General features: G+C 36.2%; 1 protein-coding gene across 2 annotated transcripts in view; it reads right to left on the reverse strand.

Moving 5' to 3' along the window:
* Nucleotides 1-26415, reverse strand: part of NELL2 (neural EGFL like 2) — a 456105-nt gene that overhangs the window by 19650 nt on the left and 410040 nt on the right. For both annotated transcript variants that reach the window (XM_082634702.1, XM_082634703.1), the window contains exons 17-18: nt 20404-20544; nt 1395-1588 (exon numbers count right to left, since the gene is read on the reverse strand). In XM_082634702.1, the coding sequence (XP_082490828.1) occupies nt 1395-1588; nt 20404-20544 (335 nt within the window). The remainder of the gene's footprint in view (nt 1-1394; nt 1589-20403; nt 20545-26415) is intronic.

Below are 26415 nucleotides of genomic sequence, written 5' to 3' on the forward strand. Positions count from 1 at the left end.
ACTAACATCATATGTATGTGTGTATCTGTGTGTGTGTACATGTGTATATACACACACATATATACATTTTATATATATTACATACTATATCTATAATCTCAGATGTTGATTTGGAAGTTGAGTTAACTCACACTGTTTACCCAATATAACTGATTTTCTTTAAAATTCCATTTTGTAGCTAATACCCAGAAATTACTTAAGCTGGAGAACTTCCAATTTTCTTTCCACACATTACTCTTTAAATGACTTGACTGGAAAGAAAATTTTCAGAAATAACCAGTTAAAATGATAACCACTGCATGGCTCTTATGTGTAAACAAATTGTGTACGTATATATAAATATACTTTTTTTGTGTGAGGGCTTGTATGTTTATATTTGGTAGCTAGTCAACAAGTTTTACATATTATTAAGTTTCTAGAATATTTCAACCTTATGATTTGTACAAGCTGTTATCAATTTCTTTAACAATAGTTGAGTCCTTGGTAGTATTCATTTAACTATAATTTAAATGTCTATTATCAACTGGGTACACATAATAGAACACCTCTCTAAAACTGAAATATAACCCAAATAGATATTTTTCACTTACAGGCCATAGCATATTCATTATGGTTTCATTTATGCATTCATTCAAATATGATATTGTGACTATAGAAACATTAGCATAGTTAGAAACAAAATTTTACTATATGAATAAATAAACACATTGTGGTATTTCCATACAATGGAATACTATTCAGTAATAAAAAGGAATGGGTTACTCATATGTGTAATGAATATAAATGAATATCAAAACATAATGCTGAGAGAAAGAAGTCAGACACAAAAGAGTATGGACAGTCTTCCCTTGGTATCGTGGATACCAAAATCCGTGGATGCTCAAGTCCCTTATATTAAATGGCATAGTATTTGCACATAATCTATGCACACTCTCCCGTTTACTTTAAATTATCTCTAGATCACTTATAACACCTAATACAATGTAAATATTATGTAAACAGTTGCCGGTGTGCAGGAAATGAAAGTTTTGCTTTTTGGAACTTTCTGGAATTTTTTTTTCCCAAATATTTTTAATCCACAGTTGGTTGAATCCATGGATGGGGACCCTGCAGATACAGAAGGCCAACTGTGTTATATGATTCCATTTATATGAGGCTCTAGAAAATACAAATCTAATCTATAGAAACTGGAAGCAGTGTTTGCTTGAGGCTAGGGCTATGGGACTAAGAAAGGACAGAGGCAACATTTTGGGTAGGTAAAAATGATCTGTTATATTAATTGAGTGATGGTTAAATGGACGTATGCATTTGTCTAAGTTCATCAAGCTGTACACTTGAAATATATGCAAATTACACCTTGATAAAAATGTTTACAGTGTTTTGTTTATACTAACCTGACAGGAGCACACAGAGCACCGGTCATTTTCCAACACCCAAATCTGACCATTGTGCTTAACTTTTCCATCATGGATGCAGTCCCCTGTGCAATTCTTTCCATGAGGACATCGGCAATCATATCCACCATCCAAGTTAAAGCAAATGGTATCATTGGCACAGCTGTGCCTCCCGGTCCCACACTCGTCAATATCTACAGCCAAGAAAAGGCAGCAGGCAATGTGCTTAGAATATGCTCCGTTTCAAACAACTGCAATCAGGCAAGTTGTCTCCTGACCAAAAGCATTCAACTGGAAATTAATTTTCATCTTACTGGCATGCATTTCCTATTAATGCTGACTAAAGCAATGTTAATGATCTAGGGATTTCACACAAAAATATTATCATGCTTGGTTTCAAACACCAAATAACCTTGGCTAGATTTTTAAATTTTATATCTCTGTAAATACCATTAGGCTTTATGAAACATTTATATTTTTTGAAAGTTAAGAATAGGACTCAATGTTTCAAACAGAAACAGTTTGGCAGCGGAAATTCTAAAAGTACCTATTTTTTTTTTTTTAATTGGGGAAATCATCCTCAGTGTTAAAATGGTGCTTACAAAAAATCCTTTCTTAGTGGGAAATGAAATGTCATGGAAGACCTGAGGCATTTTTATTCAGTTTCAAGCCCTGTTCTCACAGCTATGTCACCCATATATAAGCTTTTTCCAGTGTACTGCCCAGGTGTTCTTCCCTTAACAGTCCAGGCATTTTCACACTGTCCTTACACCCTGCCTCTCACCCATGGAAGGGCAAGTGACCATAAGCAATTATCATCTCTCGCACAAAGAATCCCCTAAATCTTAACTTTTCCATTTCAGATCGTTTCATCTCCTGCCTCACTTGGCAGCTTCCCATTCTTCACCTGACCTCACCTATTCCATGGCAAGCACAACCAAAGCATTTTCATACAGATGAAAAGCAAACATATGTTGACCCACAGATCAGGTCCATATGAAGATATGAGATTCATTTTACTTATCCACATCATTTAAAGGTCACAAGCCAAAATACATTTCAGGGATATTGTATGAGTGGCAGTAAGGAGTTATTTCCTTTTTCATCTGAGTAAAGGTCAAGGAAGAAAGAATTAAATCACAGCAGGAAAAGTGGGTTAGAAAGAAGATGGAATATATAGCTTTTAACTAGGGGAACTGTACACTGATTTCCTTTCAGAATTATAGAGTTTAGTAACTATCTTCCTTAAATGGTGTGATTTCAACATTGTTGGGGACATGCACTGGCCAAGATTATACTTTAGCCACATTTAAATTCTTAAATACTTAAATTCTGTCATATATGTTTTCCTGAAAATAAGTTACAAGATTACTTCTCTCTACGTACTTTGATTTTTATTAGTTCCCATATCAATAAAACCAATGAACTGAGTTGACAGCTGAAAAGGTTTCTATTATAACTACAGTAAACTTTATTATAGCTTGATTTGTCAAGGATAATACTGCTTATAATGAAAAACTATGATCAAAAAAAATAACTCTTAGCCAGCACGAGGATATAATAAAATTTAAAAAAATACATTGATATATATATGTATACATACATACATGTATATCAGATCAGAAAAAAATTTTCTCTTGGTAATAGAAATGAATTTTGTAAAACACGTCTATATTTGCTCTAATCTAAATAATAAGGTATCTTTGATAGTTGATATTTGTCTCCCATTAAGTATTTTTGTAATTAGCAATTATGGTAAGCAAGAAAAACATTAACCATAGTTGTTTGGTCTCTTTGACCACAATCTTTACAAATCCCTCTTACTACCCTTTTAATATCCACTATATTTATATACATATTTTATGTATTTAACCCTTTAAATATCCACTAATATAAGGAAACTATTCTGTTAATGGCAATGGCTGGATTTTTACAATCATTTCATATTGCCTTACATTTAAAATAAAAGCTCTGCTAACAGGTTTGTTTGTTTGCTTGGTTAAAGTCAGAGAGTGTCCTTGGATTTGATGCAGAAGACAAAGAAAAGAAGATACAGAGGTACAAAGAAAATATGTACCCTTAAATAAAGTACATTAACAATGAAGAAATAGAATAAAAAGTTGCTTATGACAATGGTTGGCATGTACTTGTCATGCCTGGAGAAATATATAGGCAAAAATATCAAAATGGACTATTACCTTTTGCTATCCTATGAGATTTGAATTAATTTGAACTTAAGTTTCCTGCTTGTTATCTATACTGGGTTTCCCAGTGCAGAAACTATTCTCAATTGAATGATAGTATACAATTTTGGAATTGATTTTTACATATAGTTTTATAATAATATAAGATTCCTATATTATATACATAATATATACATAAACAGTATATATTCTGCTTTGAAAAACCTACTATAGTATACAGAAATCCCAACTTTAAAAATACTGAGACAGCAGAAGCAAAAAGAACTAAAATCCTGCAGCCTGTGGAACAAAAACCACATTCACAGAAAGATAGACAAGCTGAAAAGGCAGAAGGATATGTACCAGATGAAGGAACAAGATAAAAACCAAGAAAAACAACTAAATGAAGTGGAGATAGGCAACCTTCCAGAAAAAGAATTCAGAATAATGATACTGAAGATGATCCAGGACCTCGGAAAAAGAAAGGATGCAAATATAGAGAAGATGCAAGAAATGTCTAACAAACACCTACAAGAATTAAAGAACGAACACACAGAGATAAACAATACAATAATTGAAAAGAAAAATACACTAGAAGGAATCAATAGCAGAATAACTGAGTCAAAAGAACGGATAAGTGACCTGGAAGACAGAATGGTGGAATTCATTGCTGTGGAACAGAATAAAGAAAAAAGAATGAAAAAAAAATGGAGACAGCTTAAGAGACCTCTGGGACAACATTAAACACAACAACATTCGCATTATAGGGGTCCCAGAAGGAGAAGACAGAGAGAAAGGACCAGAGAAAATATTTGAAGAGATTATACTCAAAAACTTCCCTAACATGGGAAAGGAAACAGCCACCCAAGTCCAGGAAGCGTGGAGAGTCCCATACAGGATAAACCCAAGGAGAAACATGCTGAGACACATAGTAATCAAATTGGCAAAAATTAAAGACAAAAGAAAACCAGCTCTACAACAAATGCTAAAGGAACTTCTCTAAGTGGGAAACACAAGAGAAGAAAAGGACCTACAAAAACAAACCCAAAACAATTAAGAAAATGGTAATAGGAACATACATATCGATAATTACCTTAAACATAGACCAGATAGATTTAGTTGATATTTATAGGACATTCCATCCAAAAACAGCAGATTACACTTTCTTCTCAAATGTGCACGGAACATTTTCCAGGATAGATCACATCATGGTTACAAATCAAGCCTCAGTAAATTTAAGAAAATTGAAATCATATCAAGCATCGTTTCTGACCACAACGTTATGAGATTAGAAATCAGTTACAGGGTAAAAAATGTAAAAAACACAAACACATGGAGGCTAAACAATACATTACCACATAACCAAGAGATCACTGAAGAAATCAAAGAGGAAATCAAAAAATACCTAGAGACAAATGACAATGAAAACATGACAATCCAAAACCTACAGGAAGCAGCCAAAGCAGTTCTAAGAGGGAAGTTTACAGCAATACAATCCTACCTCAAGAAACAACAAACAGCTCAAATAAATTATTTAACCTTACACCTAAAGGAACTAGAGAAAGAAGAACAAACAAAACATTTTTCCAAAACAGACACACACATGGCCAAGAAGCACATGAAAAGCTGCTCAACATCAATAATTATTAGAGAAATGCAAATCAAAACTACAATAAGGTATCACCTCACACCAGTTAGAATGGGCATCATCAGAAAATCTACAAACAACAAATGCTGGAGAGGGTGCGGAGAAAAGGGAACCCTCTTGCACTGTTGGTGGGAATGTAAATTGATATACCACTATGCAGAACAGTATGGAGGTTCCTTAAAAAATTAAAAATAGAATTACCATATGACTCAGCAATCCCACTACTGGGTATATACCGAGAGAAAACCATAATTCAAAAAGACACATGCACCCCAATGCTCACTGCAGCACTATTTACAATAGCTAGGTCATGGAAGCAACCTAAATGTCCATTGACAGAAGAATGGATAAAGAAGCTGTGTTACATATATACAATGGAATATTACTCAGCCAGAAAGAGGAATGAAGGTAAGAAAATGGCAGCCTCCAGGAGGGCTCACATTGGTGAGTACTCTCCAGAACTGCTGCCTGCTGGGTCTTTGTCCCTGCAGTGAGCCACAGCTGCCCCCCAGCCCTGCAGGAGACCCTCCAATACTAGCAGTAGAAGAGAGGGAGAATGAATAGAAGAATACAACAAGTTGGCAAATTATGGAATGCCATGTGGATGACAGGCTCTTGGTGCTCCAGCAAGATATCAGGGCTGCGCTTCTGAGGTGGGAGAGACAAGTTCAGGACACTGGCCCACAAGAGACCACCCAGCTACATGTAATATCAAATGGCGAAAATCTCCCAGAGATCTCCATCTCAACGCCAAGACCCAGCTCCACTCAGCAACCAGCAAGCTACTGTGCTGGACAACCTATGCCAAACAACTAGCAAGACAGGAACGCAACCCCACCCATTAGCAGAGAGGCTACCTAAAATCATAAGTCCACAGACACCCCAAAACACACCACCAGACGTGGACCTGCCCACCAGAAAGATAAGAGCCAGCCTCATCCACCAGAACACAGGCATGAGTCCCCTCCACCAGGAAGACAACACAACCCACTGAATCAACCTTAGCCACTGGGGACAGACACAAAAAACAACAGGAACTACGAACATGCAGCATGCGAAAAGGAGACCCCAAACACAGTAACTTAAGCAAAATGAGAAGACAGAGAAACACACAACAGATGAAGGAGCAAGGCAAAAACCTACCAGACCTAAAAAATGAAGAGGAAGTAGGCAGTCTACCTGGAAAAGAATTAAGAATAATGATAGTGAAGATAATCCAAAATCTTGGAAATGGAATGGAGAAAATACAAGAAACGTTTAACAACGACCTAGAAGAACTAAAAAGCAAACAAACACTGATGAACAACACAATAAATAAAATTAAAAACTCTCCAGAAGGGATTAACAGCAGAATAATTGAGGCAGAGGAATGGATAAGTGACCTGGAAGATAAAAGAGTGGAAATAACTACTGCAGAGGACAAAAAAGAAAAAAAGAATAAAAAGAATTGAAGACAGTTTCAGAGACCTCTCAGACAACATTAAACACACCAACATTCAAACTATAGGGGTCCCAGGAGAAGAAGAGAAAAACAAAGGGTCTGAGAAAATATTTGAAGAGAGTATAGTTGAAAATTCCCTAATATGGGAAAGGAAATAGTTAATCAAGTCCAGGAAGCACAGAGAGCCCCATAAAGGATAAATCCAAGGAGAAACACGCCAAGACACATATAAATCAAACTATCAAAAATTAAATACAATCGGGCTTCCCTGGTGGCGCAGTGGTTGAGAGTCCGCCTGCCGATGCAGGGGACACGGGTTCGTGCCCCAATCCCGGAAGATCCCACATGCCGCGGAGCGGCTGGGCCCGCGAGCCATGGCCGCGGAGCCTGTGTGTCCGGAGCCTGTGCTCCGCAACGGGAGAGGCCACAGCAGTGAGAGGCCCGCGTACAGCACAAAAAAAAAAAAAAAAAAAAAAAAAAAAAAAAAAAAAATTAAATACAAAGAAAACATATTAAAAGCAGCAAGGGAAAAACGACAAATAACACACAAGGGAATCCCCATAAGGTTCACAGCTGATCTGTCAGCAGAAACTCTGCAAGCCAGAAGGGAATGGCATGACATATTTAAAGTGATGAAAGAAAAAAACCTACAACCAAGATTACTCTACCCAACAAGGATCTCATTCAGATTTGATGGAGAAATTAAAACCTTTACAGACAAGCAAAAGTGAAGAGAATTCAGCACCACCTAACCAGCTTGACAACAAATGCTAAAGGAATTTTTCTAGGCAGAAAACATAACAGAAGGAAAAGACCTACAATAACAAACTGAAAACAATTAAGAAAATGGTAATAGGAACATACATATCAATAATTACCTTAAATGTGAAAGGATTAAATGCTCCAACCAAACGACATAGACGGGCTGAATGTATACAAAAATAAGACCCGTACATATGCTGTCTACAAGAGACCCACTTCACACCTAGGGACACATACAGACTGAAAGTGAGGGGATAGAAAAAGATATTCCATGCAAATGGAAATCAAAACAAAGCTGGAGTTGCAATTCTCATATCAGACAAAATAGACTTTAAAACAAAGACTATTACAACAAAGAAGGACACTACATAATGATCAAGGGATTGATCCAAGAAGCAGATATCAAAATTGTAAATATTTTTGCACCCAACATAGGAGCACCTCAATACATAAGGCAAATACTAACAGCCATAAAAGGGAAAATTGACAGTAACACAATCATAGCAGGGGACTTTAACACACCAGTTTCACCAATGGACAGATCATCCATAATGCAAATAAATAAGGAAACACAAGCTTTAAATGATACAATAAACAAGATGTACTTAATTGATATTTAGAGGACATTCCATCCAAAAACAACAGAATACACATTCTTCTCAAGTGCTCATGGAACATTCCCCAGGATAGATCATATCTGGGGTCACAAATCAAGCCTTGGTAAATTTAAGAAATTTGAAATTGTATCAAGTATCTTTTCTGACCACAACGCCATGCGACTAGATATCACTCACAAGAAAAAAATCTGTAAAAAATACAAACACATGGAGGCTAAACAATACACTACTTAATAACCAAGATATAACTGAAGAAATCAAAGAGGAAATAAAAAATACCTAGAAACAAATGACAATGAAATCACGACGACCCGAAACCTATGGGATGCAGCCAAAGCAGTTCAAAGGGGGAAGTTTATAGCAATACAATCCTACCTGAAGAAACAGGAAACATCTCAAATAAACAACCTAACCTTACACCTAAAGCAATTAAAGAAAGAAGAACAAAAAAACCCAAAGTTACCAGAGAAATAAATCATAAAGATCAGATCAGAAATAAATGAAAAAGACATGAAAGAAACAATAGCAAAGATCAATAAAACTAAAAGCTGGTTCCTTGAGAAGAGAAACAACATTGATAAACAATTAGCCAGACTCATCAAGAAAAAAAGGGAGAAGACTCAAATCAATAAAATTAGAAATGAAAAAGGAGAAGTAACAACTGACACTGCAGAAATACAAATGATCATGAGAGATTACTACAAGCAACTCTATGCCAATAAAATGGACAACCTGGAAGAAATGGACAAATTCTTAGAAATGCAGCACATGCCGAGACTTAACCAGGAAGAAATAGAAAATATGAACAGACCAATCACAAGCACTGAAATTGAAACTGTGATTAAAAATCTTCCAACAAACAAAAGCCCAGGATCAGACGGCTTCAGAGGCGAATTGTATCAAACATTTAGAAAAGAGCTCAGACCTATCCTTCTCAAATTCTTCCAAAATATAGCAGAGGGAGGAACACTCCCGAATGCATTCTATGAGGCCACAATCACCCTGATACCAAAACCAGACAAAGATGTCACAAAGAAAGAAAACTATAGGCCAATATCACTGATGAACATAGATGCAAAAATCCTCAACAAACTATTAGCAAACAGAATGCATCAGCACATTAAAAGGATCATACACCATGATCATGTGGGGTTTATCCCAGTAATGCAAGGATTCTTCAGTATATGCAAATCAACCAATATGATACACCATATTAACAAATTGAAGGAGAAAAACCATATGATCATCTCAATAGATGCAGAGAAAGCTTTCAACAAAATTAAACATCCATTTATGATAAAAACCCTCCAGAAAGTAGGCATAGAGGGAACTTTCCTCAACATAATAAAGGCCATATATGACAAACCCACAGCCAAGATCATTGTCAATGGTGAAAAACAAACCATATCCACTAAGATCAAGAACAAGACAAGGTTGCTCACTCTCACCACTATTATTCAACAGAGTTTTGGAAGTTTTTGCCACGGCAATCAGAGAAGAAAAAGAAATAAAAGGAATCCAAATCAGAAAAGAAGAAGTAAAGCTGTCACTGTTTGCAGATGACATGATACTATACATAGAGAATCCTAAAGATGCTACCAGAAAACTACTAGAGCTAAACAATGAATTGGGTAAAGTTGCAGGATACAAAATTAATGCACAGAAATCTCTAGCATTCTTATACACTAATGATGCAAAATCTGAAAGTGAAATTAAGAAAACACTCCCATCTACCACTGCAACAAAAAGAATAAAATATCTAGGAATAAACCTACCTAAGGAGACAAAAGACCTGTATGCAGAAAACTATAAGACACTGATGAAAGAAATTAAAGATGATACAAATAGATGGAGAGATATACCATGTTCTTGGACTGGATGAATCAACATTGTGAAAATGACTCTACTACCCAAAGCAATCTACAGATTAAATGCAATCCCTATCAAACTATCAATGGCATTTTTCACAGAACTAGAACAAAAAATTTCACAGTGTGTATGGAAACACAAAAAGACCCCAAATAGCCAAAGCAATCTTGAGAAAGAAAAACGGAGCTGGAGGAATTAGGCTCCCTGAATTCAGACTACACTACAAAGCTACAGTAATCAAGACAGTATGGTACTGGCACAAGCCAGAACAGGATAGAATGCCCAGAGATAAACCCAAGCACATATGGTCACCTTATCTTTGATAAAGGAGGCAAGAATATACAGTGGAGAAAAGACAGCCTCTTCAATAAGTGGTGCTGGGAGAACTGGACAGCTACATGTAAAAGAATGAAAGTATAACACTCCCTAACACCATACACAAAAATAAACTCAAAATGGATTAGAGACCTAAAGTAAGGCCAGACACTATCAAATTCTTAGAGGAAAACATAGGCAGAACACTCTATGACATAAATCACAGCAAGATCCTTTTTGACCCACCTCCTAGAGAAATGGAAATAAAAACAAAAATAAATGAATGGGACCTAATGAAACTTAAAAGCTTTTGCATAGCAAAGGAAACCATAAAGAAGACCAAAATACAACCCTCAGAAGGGGAGAAAATATTTGCAAATGAAGCAACTGACAAAGCATTAATCTCAAAAATTTACAAGCAGCTTATGCAGCTCAATATCAAAAGGACAAACAACCCAATCCAAAAAATGGGCAGAAGACCTAAATAGATATTTCTCCAAAGAAGATATACAGATTACCAAAAAACAAATGAAAGAATGCTCAACATCTTTAATGATTAGAGTAATGCAAATGAAAACTACAATGAGATATCATCTCACACTGGTCAGAATGGCCATCATCAAAAAATCTACAAACAATAAATTCTGGAGAGGGTGTGGAGAAAAGGGTACCCCTTTCCACTGTTGGCAGAATGTAAATTGATACAGCCACTGTGGAAAAAAGTATGGAGGTTCCTTAAAAAAATAAAAATAGAAGTACCATACCACCCAGCAATCTCACTACTGGGCATATACCCTGAGAAAACCATAATTCAAAAAGTGTAATATACCAAAATGTTCATTGAAGCTCTATTTACAATAGCCAGGGCATGGAAGCAAACTAAGTTTCCACTGACAGATGAATGGATAAAGAAGATGTGGCACATATATACAATAGAATATTACTCAGCCATAAAAAGAAACGAAATTGAGTTATTTGTAGTGAGGTGGATGGACCTAGAGTCTGTCATACAGAGTGAAGTAAGTCAGAAAGAGAAAAACAAATAGCGTATGCTAACACATATATATTGAGTCTTAAAAAAAAAAGTCATGAAGAACCTAGGGGTAAGACGGGAATAAAGACACAGACTTACTCGTGCTTGGATGTGAGGATATGGGGAGGGGGAAGGGTAAGCTGTGACAAAGTGAGAGAGTGGCATGGACATATATACACTGCCAAATGTAAAATAGATAGCTAGTGGGAAGCAACCGCATAACACAGGGAGATCAGCTTGGTGCTTTGCGACCACCTAGAGGGGTCGGATAGGGAGAGTGGGAGGGAGAGAGGCGAAGAGGGAAGAGATATGGGGACATATGTATATGTATAACTGATTAATTTTTTTATAAAGCAGAAACTGACATACCATTGTAAAGCAATTATATTCCAATAAAGCTGTTAAAAAGGGAAAAAAAGGAACGAAATTGGGTCATTTGTAGAGATGTGGATGCATGTAGAGACTGTCATACAGAGTTAAGTATGTCAGAAAGAGAAAAACAGATATCGCATAGTAACACATATGTTTGGAGCCTAGAAAATTGTACAGATGAACCTGTTTGCAGGGTGTAAATTGAGACACAGAAGTAGAGAAAAAACGTATAGACACCAAGGTGGGAAAGCAGAGGTGGGGGGTGGTGGTGGTGTGATGAATTGGGAGATTGTGATTGACATGTATACACTGACGGGTATAAAATGGATGACTAATAAGAAACTGCTGTATGAAAAAATAAATTAGAAGAAAGAAAAAAACAGGAAAGCAAAAGTACCGAGAGACAAATGACAACGAGAACACGATGATCCAAAACTTATGGTATGCCACAAAAGCAGTTCTAATAGGGAAGTTTATAGCAATATAATCCTACCTGAAGAAATAAAAAACATCTCAAATAAACAATCTATACTTACACGTAAAGGAACTAGAGAAAGAAGAACAAACAAAACACAAACTTAGTAGAAGGAAAGAAATCATGAAGATCAGACAAGAAATAAATGAAATAGAAAGAAACAATAGCAAAGATCAATAAAACTAAAAGCTGGTTCTTTGAGAAGATAAACAAAATTGATAAACCATTAGCCAGACTCATCAAGAAAAAGAGGGAGAGGACTCAAATAAGTAAAATTAGAAATGAAAAAGGAGAAGTTACAACAGATACCGCAGAAATACAAAGCATCCTAAGAGGCTACTACAAGCAACTCTATGCCAATAAAATGGAAAACCTGGAAGAAATGGACAAATTCTTAGAAAGGTATAACCTTCCAAGACTTAACCAGGAAGAAATAGAAAATATGAATGGACCAATCACAATAATGAAATTAAAACTGTGATTAAAAATCTTCCAACAAACAAAAGCCCAGGACCAGATGGCTTCACAGGTGAATTCGATCAAACATTTAGAGAAGAGCTAACACCTATCCTTCTCAAACTCTTCCAAAATATAGCAGAGGGAGGAACACTCCCAAACTCATTCTACCAGGCCACCATCACCTTGATACCAAAACCAGACAAGAATGTCACAAAGAAAGAAAACTACAGGCCAATATCACTGATGAACATACATGCAAAAATCTTCAACAAAATACTAGCAAATAGAATCCAACAACACATTAAAAGCATCATACACCATGATCAAGTGGGATTTATCCCAGGGATGCAAGGATCCTCAAAATACACAAATCAACCAATGTGATATACCATATTAACAAACTGAAGAATAAAAACCATATGATCATTTCAATACATGCAGGAAAAGCTTTTGACAAAATTCAACACCCATTTATGATAAAAACTCTCCAGAAAGTGGGCATAGAGGGAACCTACCTCGACCTAATAAAGGCCATATACTACACACCCACAGCAAACATTTTTCTCAATGGTGAAAAACTGAAAGCATTTTCTCTAAGATGAGGAACAAGACAAGGATATCCACTCACACCACTATTATTCAACCTAGTTTTGGAAATCCTAGCCATGGCAATCAGGGAGGAAAAAGAAATAAAAGGAATACAAATTGGAAAAGAAGAAGTAAAAGTGTCACTGTTTGCAGATGACATGATACTATACATAGAGAATCCTAAAGATGCCACCAGAAAACTACTAGAGCTAATCAATGAATTGGGTAAAGTTGCAGGATACAAAATTAATGCACAGAAATCTCTTGCATTCCTATACACTAATGATGAAAAATCTGAAAGAGAAATTAAGGAAACACTCCCATTTACCACTGGGACAAAAATAATAAAATACCTAGGAATAAACCTACCTAGGGAGACAAAAGGCCTGTATGCATAAAATTATAAGAAACTGATGAAAGAAATTAAAGATGATATAAACAGATGGAGAGATATACCATGTTCTTGGATTGGAGGAATCAATATTGTGAAAATGACCATACTACTGAAAGCAATCTACAGATTCAATGCAATCCCTATCAAATTACCAATGGCATTTTTTACACAACTAGAACAAAAAAACTTAAAATTTGTATGGAGACACAAAAGACCCTGAATAGCCAAAGCAATCTTGAGGGAAAAAAATGGAGCTGGAGTAATCAGACTCCCTGACTTCAGACTACACTACAAAGCTACAGTAATCAAGACAATATGGTACTGGCGCAAAAACAGAAATATAGATCAATGGAACAGGATAGAAAGCCCAGAGATAAACCCATGCACCTATGGTCAACTAATCTCTGACAAAGAGGCAAGGATATACAATGGAGAAAAGACAGTGTCTTCAATAAGTGGTGCTGGGATAACTGGACAGCTACATGTAAAAGAATGAAATTAGAACACTCCCTAACACCATATGCAAAAGTAAACTCAAAATGGATTAGAGGACTAAATGTGAGACCAGACACTATAAAACTCTTAGAGGATAACACAGGAAGAACACTCTTCGACATAAATCACAGCAGGATCTTTTTTGATCCACCTCCTAGAGTAATGGAAATAAAAACAAAAATGGACAAATGGGACCTGATGAAACTTAAAATCTTTTGCAAAGCAAAGGAAACTACAAACAAGAGGAAAAGACAACCCTCAGAATGGGAGAAAATATTTGCAAATGAATCAATGAACAAAGGATTAATCTCCAAAATATATAAACAGCTCATGCAGCTCAATGTTAAAAAAAACAAACAACCCAATCTGAGAATGGGCAGAAGACCTAAATAGACATTTCTCCAGGAAGACGTACAGATGGCCAAGAAGCACATGAAAAGCTGCTCAACATCAATAATTACTAGAGAAATGCAAATCAAAACTACAATGAGGTATCACCTCACACCAGTTAGAATGGGCATCATCAGAAAATCTACAAACAACAAATGCTGGAGAGGGTGTGGAGAAAAGGGAACCCTCTTGCACTGTTGGTGGGAATGTAAATTGATACAGCCACTATGGAGAACAGTATGGAGGTTCCTTAAAAAACTAAAAATAGAATTACCATATGACCCAGCATCCCACTATTGGGCATATACCGAGAGAAAACCATAATTCAAAAAGACACATGCACCTCCCCAGTGTTCATTGCAGCTCTATTTACAATAGCCAGGACATGGAAGCAACCTAAATGCCCATCTACAGACAAATGGACAAAGAAGTTGTGGTACATATATACCATGGAATATTACTTAGCCATAAAAAGGAACAAAATTGGGTCATTTGTAGAGACGTGGATGGATCTAGAGACTGTCATACAGAGTGAAGTAAGTCAGAAAGAGAAAAACAAATATCGTATATTAACGCATATATGTGGAAGCTAGAAAAATGGTACAGATGAACCAGTGTGCAGGGTAGACACAGATATAGCGAAGAAACGTATGGATACCATGGGGCAAAGTGGCGGGTGGGGGGTGAGGGGATGAATTGGGAGACTGGGATTGATATATATATACACTAATATGTATAAAATGGATAACCAATAACCTTCTGTATAAAAAAATAAGTAAAATGAAATTCAAAAAAAATATTGGTAAGTGCTTTAGTGAGTGATTGGAAAAATAATGTTGCTGAAGCTAGTGGTCAAGTCTCAGTTCCCATTGAACTTGAGCTAGCAGCAGCTTTCGACACAGGTCCTTCCCTCTCTGTGATAAATTTCCCTTACTTGCTTCCTATCACACTGGTAGCTCTTTTTGGATCTTTCGTCTGCCCGCATACACATTCTCCAGGTGTGGCAGTTACATTATGAATAAGATTTAGCCAAGCGAAGAGGAGGTAAAGACTGGTCTAGTCAGAGGTAAAGGTGTGTTTGAGTCCCAATGTTCAGAGCCATCAATATGTGTTAGAGGATCAGAAGTATCCGTATGACTTGAATGTCTAGGGAGAGCAGAGTGGGTAGACAGGCAGCTGAAGAGGTTCTCAGGGATCAGTTAAAAGTCATGTTGTAAGAAATTTGAACCTATCTTAAAGACAATAAAATGTCATTTTAGGGAATTGCAAAAAAAAAATCAAAATCAGATATCCATTTTTGAAAGGGTCCTTTGGCTTCACTGTGGAAAAGGGATTTAAATGGATTAGAAATTGAAGCTAGGAGACTGATTAATAGACTGTTCAGTATTCCAGGAAAGAGATGGTCATATACTAAAAGGAAACACTTATATAGTGGTTGATATGTATCAAATTCTAAGTACATTCATATAATGACTCATTTCATATAATGACTCACAACAACCATGAAAGGTACCATCATTATCTCTATTGTATAGCTCAGGAAATTGAGGCCTAGACAGGTTGAATAACTTTCTCAGGGTCACACAGCTAGTAAGGTATACAGCCCAGATGGGAACTCAAGCTATCAGGCTCCAAGTCTGTGCTCTTAGGCATAATGCTGTATTGAATAGTAGCCGTGGGGATGCGCAGAAAGAAACAACAAAGCTAAAATCTTCCAACATAGAAACAACAAAGATAAAGCAACTTCTTAGTGATTTGTTGGCTTCAAAGACTAGGGAGAGAGAAGGGTCATGAATGATTAGATTTCCCACTTGGAAAATTTGATTGATGCTATTTATACAAAGAAGAGCAAGATTTTGCTGGGGAGTGGAAGTAGGTGGCAGGGATGAGCAAAGACATGAGTTAGTTTGACATGTTGAAATACACTTTTCTCTGGGCTTCCGGGTAGAGCTGTCCAGCTGGATATGTGGGTCTGAAATTCAGAAAATAGGACGGGGCCAAAATATAGATTTGGTGGAGATACACTTTCATCATTCTCTTTCTCAAAAATAGACTTTCAGACTCAAGTTCAAACTTATTAGAAAGGCATTTAAAGCTACTTCCTTTGCTGGAACTCTCTTTCCCTATCTCAATGAGCCAATAATCACATCATACTTAAGTCCTGAAACAATGCTAGATATTCAATCCTTTCTTGATCCCAACAGGAAATAATTTCTCTCTTTGTTTCATTATGGCTCTGAATTCATACTTTTCTTATGTATTCATCATTTTCAACTTTGCAGCTTTCTCCTCTATTGAAAAACTTACTACATTCTATCTTGTATGACAGTTGTTACTGTACATATTTTATCTCGACTACAAGCTGAGAGCAGTGATCATACCTCCTTTATATTTTTTCACAGCAGGTACCTTGGTAAAGTACCTCAAGGTACCTGTGCATAGATTCAGTAACCACTTCTTGAGTTGAAATAGATTCATTTCATTTTCATACTTTTCCTTGATTTAAGTTTAGAATTTATAGTATTTGGCTTGGACATAATACTCAAAAGATGTTACCCTATAAACATTTTTTTTAGGTCATACAAGTTCAAAAATTCCTCACCAAGCATAAAGATAATCCAGAAATAAAAGCTTTAAATGAAGGGAAATGTCGGCATGAAAATACAATATTCTTACCTGGAAAAAAAATACTGGGCTTTATTCTCAGAGAAAGACAAATTTTCAGGCACATTAGGAATGATGATATGGACAAGGAAAGTGGTACCCTTGTACATTATCTGGCGATTAAATGTCTACACCTCTGAGGTAAATGGATGAGCAAAACAGTTTACGCTTTGTATGAATGCAGTTTATAAGCATGTATTTGTAGATTACACAGCCTAAAAAGTAGTGAAACAGTGAAAAGTTATTTATTCATATTTTCAAATATGAATATTATACTTCAGCATAATTGTAAACCCACTGCTGTGGCTTTGTCCACGTTGAAATGCTTCTTTTCTTTTCCCCCAGCACAGAAAAATGGAACCTGCTCAGATATAATCACACTCTTAAAATTGCATCCTTCTAAATACTAATATTACAATTCTACAAATCACTGAATTTTCAGTAAATAGATAGTTGTTAAAAAGAAGCACTTTAGTTTTCTCTTGTTTTATACAACATAGGTGGGTTCTTTTAAAAGTATTCTTCAGAGCACACTGTCTTCTGAAAGAGTAGTGGATTTTTATGATAATCATTATAAATTATACTGGAAGATAATAATAGAATCATCTTTCTAGAACTGTGGTTCTTTTTAAAAAAAATAAGATTTCCCCATTCCTTCTGTATTTATGGAATTTCCTCAAAAAGCCTTTTCTGTGTAGGCATTTCATAGAATCCTTTACTTCCCTATATTCATCTTTATCACGTGTTATTTTAATGGCTAGTTTCATTTTCCTTGTTACTTTTGGACACTAATGAATGCACTAATTATGTTTTGTCATTTTTTCCTGACCGTTACATCTTTACTGTATATCATACCATATGTCTGGTGGAAAAGTGAAGTACTTCTTTTTTCTCAGTTAAATAAGAAGAGTTATTGACAGAGAAAGAAGAGAAAGAAAGTGGTATCTAAGATTTGAGGAGACGGAAGAAGGTATGCAGGGGAAAGTAACTAAGGAAATAAAGTAGGAATACTGGGTGATGTCGATGGTCCTCAGAGAAGGTAGCTTACAAGATGGCCCCCAACGATCCTCACCATTTAATATTCACACGCTTGTGTAATCCTTTCCCCTTGGACTTACTGACTGGCTTCTAACAAATAGACTATGGGAGAAGTGATGAAATGTCACATCTGAGATTCAGTTATGGAAAGACTGTGGCTGCCATCTTGGGCACCTGCTTATTCTAGGGGAAGCCAGCCCCCAGCCCTGTGGAGTAGCTTATGTGTTAAGGAAACAAGGCCTGCCAATAGCCACATGAGTGAGCTTCATTCTCTCCACTCCCATCCCAGACAAGTCTTCAAGATGAGACCACATCCCTGGGCAACAACTTGATTGGTAGTAACCTCTTTAGAAACCTTGAACCAGAGGCATTCAGTTAAGCTGTGCATAGATTCCTTACCCACAGAAGTTGTGAGATAACTTTTGTTGTTTTCAGTTTCTAAGTTTTGGGGGTAACTTTTAACACATCAATAGATAACTAATACAGCCCTCTTGAGACATGTGGTTATAAATTTAAAAGATAGTGAAAGCAGTTGCAAATATAAAGTAAGATAGTCAGCAGAGGTATGTATTTTTTCTAGTTATATTCTGATGCACAGAAAAGGATACCAAGCAGAATTAAACACAGGTTACCCCTAGAGCAGAAGAGGAAGGGATGGGGAAAAGGGGGAGATGAAATAAAGATGCATTTTCAGCTTTGCTCTATATATTTCTGTATGATTTGAATTATTTATAATCAGCTTGTATCCATTCTTTATGTATGTAACTTAAAAGAAAAGACAATCTTAAAAAAGTAGCACTGAAGACTTCTTCCTCATTATATACTATAGAAAACAGGCAAAATATTTTATCAGGGAAGGGCAAAATCACACGGTTTGATAGGCTTCTTGAATGGCATTCTCTACAGGGCTGGAAGTACACATTCTGGAACATTCACAAGTGCCAGGTAGAGTCTTCAGACCACAGCTAAGTGGTTATCTGCAAATGCCAGGTTTTAGCCCCTGGTAAGGCAGTAGCGTTCCCATTCCGCATAAAAATCCAGATGAACGCTCTGCTCAAGGTCCAGAGCTCTGCAGCTGCTGGCAAAGCACGCTGGGAGCCTTGGCATCTATCACCCAAGTCTGTTTCACTTTTCTCTGTGTGAAAACCTCTTGAGGCCCAAGGATAAAAGACATCTCATCATTTAAGGGTCAAGCACTGCTAAGTTAGATTCTCCAAGGCTTTCATTGACTGTGTCATTTTAGCTGCATCATTCTCTTAGGCTGTTACTCTATGAAGGTGTAAACACCAATGGAGAAAATAATGACTTCTTGAGGTTTGTTTCGTTTTCCAATCCTATGCCAAATCCTTTTAGTGTGGGTGGTTTCCCTGACCATTATTCACTGTGCTTTGCTTACTCTGCCTGCCTCCTAAATATTGTGCCCCTTAATAGAGGATATAAGGGAACAGAGTTGTCAATTCACTGAAAATAAGTCAAAATTAATGGTAAATAATTGAATATAATCTTTTCAAATTTCCACTCTTATTAGATTGACATCTTCTGTGAAGCCGGGACCATATCTTCTGTATCCAACATTCACTAAATATCTCTGACTTTGCCAGGTAAGTGATACATTAGGAACAGCCCAGAGTAGCATGCATTATGTTTCCCTTGGCCATATCATCATTGTATTTCCTCTACCCTCATTTTCCCTCTATCCTGCTTTCCTCATCTATATTTTTTTTCTAGCTCTTTTTTGAGTCAGATTTTTACATGCTGCCATTTAAAAAATTTATCTGACATTATGGGTTTATTCATTCTAAAACACCCTTCAACAGTTAAAAGTGTCCACAGAAAATTGGTTTACTATTGTAAGTTTTTTTTTTTTTTTTTTGCGGTACGCGGGCCTCTTACTGCTGTGGCCTCTCCCACTGTGGAGCACAGGCTCCGGATGCACAGGCTCAGCGGCCATGGCTCACAGGCCCTGCCGCTCCGCGACACGTGGGATCTTCCGGACCGGGGCACGAACCCGTGTCCCCTGCATCAGCAGGCGGACTCCCAACCACTGCGCCACCAGGGAAGCCCTGAAAGTTTTAATTATCTAAAAATCAGTTATCATAATTAGCAAGCAAAAGTTAGATTTTAATATGTTTCTAATCACTGTTGTATAAACACACAGCAAAAATCACCAATACCTTAAATATTAGATCAATGTCTACTATTTACATCTCACTGCATTTTCCTCAATTTTAAGACTTTAAACTCTAGGTCTTCTCCTTGTACTGACCTTCACACGATTCTCCACTTGGTGAAAACATCCCATTGTCATGGTAGCCATCTCTGCACTCACAGTGGTACCATCCAGGCAGGTTGATGCAGTTAGCACGGCTGTCACACTGAACAAAGCCATCAGAGCACTCATCAATGTCTATTTGGGAAAGAAAACAGAAACGGGATGTTATACAATTGCTGCTTTTCTCTCAAAGAAACTAAAATATTCTGTTAGATGGCTACTAAAATATTTAGTGTCAGCAAATCCTTAAAACTGAGAAAACATAACATCAAGAAAGTCTACTTGGTTGTTGAAAGCTATACAGAAAGAATGTAGTGGTATTAGCAATAGGAGAAACATCTAGACAGCTTCTCTGTTGCAAAAGTTATCCAAGTGTAAAAACTGGAAAGAAACCATCTTTGATAGTCATTAGTGCTGCTCACCAAATATTTCCAGCTCTTCTTCTGGACACAGCTAGGATTGCCATGTGACTTCCTGAAGTCAATTAGGGAATGACATGTGTCACTTCCAGAGAGAGCCTTAAAGATGCGGCGTGTGATTCACACATACCCTTCCCCCATCACAATGACCAGTGATTTCCAGAAGCTCTGAAGATCAGCCTGAGTCCTGAGTGAAGACGATATGGGGCATGTTCCTCCTCTAGTTGGGGTGGACATAGAGTATGAGCAAGAAACCAACCTTTTTGCTTTAAGCCACTGAAATTTTAGGGTCTCTTATTACTATCAACATAATCTCCAGTACATGGCAATAGCATTCATGCATCAACATGCTTCAGATTTTTGAGAATATATCCCATCTATGTCACCTTTTAATGTGTTTCACATATATCATTACTTCATTCAACCCTCAAAAAAACTTGCAATTTAGACAGCATATTGAACATATGAAAAAAAATGAGGCAAAAGGAAATTATGGGATTTAACCAAGGTCACCTAAGAGTTCATATATGCTTAACTTTCTGGTGTGTGCTCCTTCATACAGGTAGACACAGGCTGAAATTGGCAAAATTGTCTAAACAAACAGAGCATGTATCTTGAGTTTCATATATTTCCTCCAGTGGCTTATTACTATTCCCAAATCTTGTGAGCCTTTTATTCTTCTTATTCAGTCTGTTGATTAATGGGAACATCTGATGTCCATCCAAGGCTCTTTAATCAGTCATAGAGGAAAAAGTAATTCCTAGAGTTGCTTTACAGAGTGTCCCCTTCTTCTTAATACCTTCTGGGTTTCTGGGTGCTTTGGGGTTGCCTCAGACCTTGCTAAGTGATCTGCTGGCACCGTACCATCACAGCTGCCAAAAATATCCATCTTGAAAATCCTTTGCCATGACTGCAGATTCCACTCGCCAAGGTAGAATAGCCTTTTCTTATATGTTTTCCGCACCTGCATCATATTCCCTGCTGCAGTGACCAGCATGACAAGTCCCTCCTATTGAAGGGAAGACCAGATACTTTTTAGAGTCCTTTCCTCCCAGACAATTCACTCCAGCTCAGCAGTATCTACTGCCTTCTTAGTCTCATCTAACTTCAAATTCTTGGAAGTATATATTTCTTTCGTTTTCTTTTAAGATTTCCTCTTTTACTATGTTGAATTTTTAAAGAGACAAATTTTTGAATAAGTAAGATTTTTAAAAGAAAAAAAAGTCATCACTCATATACTTCTTGATAAGCCCAGAGTTCCTTCAGTAAAACAAGGCACAAACCATTCTCTTAGATTAGGTAGTAAGCCAAAATAAATATTTTATATGATTGCAAAATTTTAACATTATTTCTGAACTATGAGTGATTTGCCTCTGTGGTTTCTCTTCTGAAGAGTCAGTGTCTTACCGTTAGTAATTCCTATTGTCAAAATAATTGTTAGTGGCCAAATCAGCTAACCATTGACTTCCTGACACACAGCTGATGTGGATTGCTTCCATTTACTAAGGCCTCATACGTTTTATGAAACAGCCTATCTGTACTTCAGGGGCCTCCCTAACTGATGATTTATAAATGGGACTAAAATGCTATGCTCATTTCAGCTTTATATGGTCTTTTCTTCTAACCCAAAAGATGCAGGAAGTTGGTTATGTCATTTCTTAAGTGCATGGGCAAAAGAAAATAGGTTGGAATTTAAGCTTTAGAAATGAGTTTATTGGAAGAAGGTCAGGAGGGGATGTTTAGAGTACCTCATTTTAGAATAATTTGGTCATTAGCGCTGGTGATTTGGAAGTAAATATTAATAGAACAGAGCCTTATCCACTGAAGCAACTTTCACATCTCTTATTTACCCTTTAATTTAGTTATTTTTTCTTGCTACAACACAAGGGCTACCTCAGGTCACATGACACAGAGGTATCTTTCAATATTCACTCCTCACTCATTTTCTCTTGTCACTCTTTCTAATCACCAGGCCCACTCCTATACTGCTTCATCTCCACTTCTCTTTGTTTATATTATAGCAACCTTCCTTGATCTATATCCATTAAAGTTTAATAGAAATGTTACACAGTATATTAGTGCATATTCCCTGAAGACTGGGGACTGAAACATGTGCTGGCCATAATGTATTTTCCTATACAATCTGAGTATCATTATTTGACTATTAATACTAAGTAGCATATTAGAGGATAGATATGCAAATATATATGTCACTCATTAACTTATCATTCAATACTTATTGAATACCTGTTATATGCCAAGTATTAAGTGCTGGGGAAACAAGGATACATAAAGCAGAAGTAATTTCTGCCCTTGCTGGGGTTACTATCTATCTAAAGTGTGTTTTGTTTTAAGAAAATTAAATTTATGAAAATCTGAATTTACAATCATGCAGGACAGTGTTTCCCAGCATGTTATATATCTGCCACCACTGGTATGGTATTTAGGTGATAACAGGCAAATGCTTTATTTTAATAGCTACATTTGTATATTTCTGAATTATTTCTATTTATAGCAAGTGATACTAATAGTACAGTAGTGAAATTGTATTTAAATTTAAAAAGTGAGAGGGATTACAGAAACAACAGTAAGTAGATATTGGTATAAACAGTATATGAATATGACAAAACCTATTAAGGTGGCATATGAATGACTGGAGTTTTGAAAACACTAAGATACAGTATGGAGCAATTATTCATATCTCAGAAGGATTTACTGAGTAGTTCATTAGGTAGTGAAATGTCTTAATTCATTTAAAATATGACTCAACTTATAAAATATAGTATAAGTATACATATGTCATGGCTCAAATTATATACTTGCTACCATTTAGGATAGCAAAGTAAAACTACCCAGATAATATACATTGCTTTATTTTACACTTTCATGTTCCTGCTAATTTTGATTTGTTTATGAAAACTTTTCTACTTTGGTGAAAGTCGGTAGAAAATGAGAGTGTGCTTGAATTGCCAAAGTATGCATTTTCCACCAGAAGGTATGTTTGTTTGGCTCATGGTTCTAATTAAAGTGAAAGGTGAGGGGCTTCCCTGGTGGCGCAGTGGTTGAGAGTCCCCCTGCCGATGCAGGGGACACGGGTTCGTGCCCCAGTCTGGGAAGATCCCACATGCCACGGAGCGGCTGGGCCCGTGAGCCGTGGCCGCTGAGCCTGCGCGTCCGGAGCCTGTGCTCCGCAGTGGGAGAGGCCACAACAGTGAGAGGCCCGCGTAACGCAAAAAAAAAAAAAAAAAAAAAAAAAGTGAAAGATGAAACAAGCAGCCTTATCTGTAAGCTATCTGATGGTATCTTTAGTTACTCAGTAATCATTAATAAGAATTGAAATCTGATCCACAATTTAAGAATTAAGTATATTTTATCTATACACAAATGTAGATATTACTATGAGTTAAAACATATAAATGCACACATATTGTGTGCAATTTCAGATATGCACATATTGTGCTTTACATATCATATAATAACAGAAAGTAGTAGAAAAAAATCAAATGACTTATTTCTTTGGTACTTTCTTTAGGTCAGTTAAAACCAAACTTTATATTATCTAATTGAGTTAGAAACACAGAGAACAGTAGACCTAGGAGGGGGAAATGTTATTATTTTATTCCATATAAGAACTACCAAGTTTGAACAAATTACTTTCCAAACCGAATTACAGTATTCTAAAAGGTTAGTACAGGATGTATCAGCTCATATGATTTAGTCTTAATTATAAGGACCTTAATTTTATACTCTGTAGGTACATTATATAAAAAACGAAAAATAAATTTTATGAAAAACTGTGATTTCATTATATATTCTGTCTTAGAAAGGAACTAGTTCCTTAGGGACAATTAGAACTTTTTCACTAGCTACATTTAGAACAGTCAGCTAGTGATGATATTGAGATGCTGTCCCAGAGCACAGATAATCTAAAATCCAAAAGATATTTAGCCATCCAACAGCAGTCACGAATAGCAGTCATACTCTAGAGATCAAAATCAACTTAGAAAATGGAAGTGGAAGGCACTGTGGCGATAGATTTTCTAGAAAGTACATATGTTTTGAGGTAATCATTAAAAACAAACCAACAAGCAGAAAACAAGAAAGGAAAATGTATGAATAAAAAAAAGCTCACATATGTCAGTATCTTGTTTACTTTGCCTCCCTCAGGTGTGGTGACACAAGACTGCATACCTCCTACAATGTCACAGACCACTGGCTTCAGAGGAGGCCAAACAAAAATGGCTTTTGATATCAGCATTTAATGGATCACTTTGGAAAATGACAAATTATTTCTTTGTAAAATTAAGTGTAGTTATAAAATGAGACACTTGAATGATAAACCCTTTCTCATGCATAGTAACAGTTATTTCTATCATAACAACATAACTAAGAATAATAAAAAGTGTGTAAATATCTAGAACCATCCATACCTAAAACAGACCCTAATCATTAGTTTAACCTGCTACCCTATTCAAAAGAAAAGAAAATACAATTTTTTTTTAAATGAGCATGGTACTTTTAATGGCAAAGTCAAATCATGAGAGTACTGTGTTTCAAAGTGTTTATTATTAATAAAAACCTGACAATTTCTCATAAAAAAATAGTACTTGGACTATTTATATCACTATCCTAGGCACTGGTAGTTAAATTATATTGATAAACAGTAGGAAATTAAACATCCTCAAAACAATTAATCAACTCTTGATTACCCACATGTGGATTATTTGCTTTCTAGATTATCCACAGCATTTTTTTTTAAATCACAAGGTCATTTCCCTCTGTCTTTTGTTGAGCTTCTGGGGAGTCTGCTTTCAACATTTAGATGTGAGTGCTCAATGAAAGCAAACTCTTTTGAGCATTACATTGTTTTTTACAACTATTCCAGACTTGGGTATAAAATATCCAAAATTTCATAAAAAGACTGATTTTCTCATGTGAACTTTTTGAAAGTAAAATGACAATATATGTAAATAAATTTTGAAAATCCTAAAATCCTCTTCACAAGTTGGATAATAACATTGGAGATTTAGTGAAAATTATTTTCACTACTTTATAGTTCATAATTAGGAAGTTAATGACAACTCTTTAAAAAAGCATAATATAATTTCTTCAGCATGTCATTTAGTCCTCACAACAGCTGTGTGAGTTATTCTTATCCCTATGTCACAGACAAAGAAGCGGTGAGAGCAAAGGCATTGCTCAAGGTCACACCATGGACCAGAACTCTTCCAACTCCAAGTCCAGTGCTCTTTCTCTCACCACAGGCTGCCTCTGAAGACCAACACTTGGCCAACCAGAAACAGCCTATACTTTGAGATGTCTCAGTATATATCTTTTTTTTTTTAACATCTTTATTGGAGTATAATTACTTTACAATGGTGTGTTAGTTTCTGCTTTATAACTAATCAGTATATATCTTAATGTGAGTGAATTCCAGCTCTGTAGCTTGCCAGCTGTGTAACTTTGAGTTATTTTACTAAACTTCTCTGGGTTTTCTGTTTTTGAAATAGAAGTAATACTCTCTATTTCTTAATAGTTCGCTCTTAACTACTGCCATTAACTATACGTGGCATCACAGGAGAAGCAG

This window comes from Mesoplodon mirus (assembly GCF_964341445.2).
Source record: "Mesoplodon mirus genome assembly, chromosome: 11".
Classification (NCBI taxonomy): domain Eukaryota; kingdom Metazoa; phylum Chordata; class Mammalia; order Artiodactyla; family Ziphiidae; genus Mesoplodon; species Mesoplodon mirus.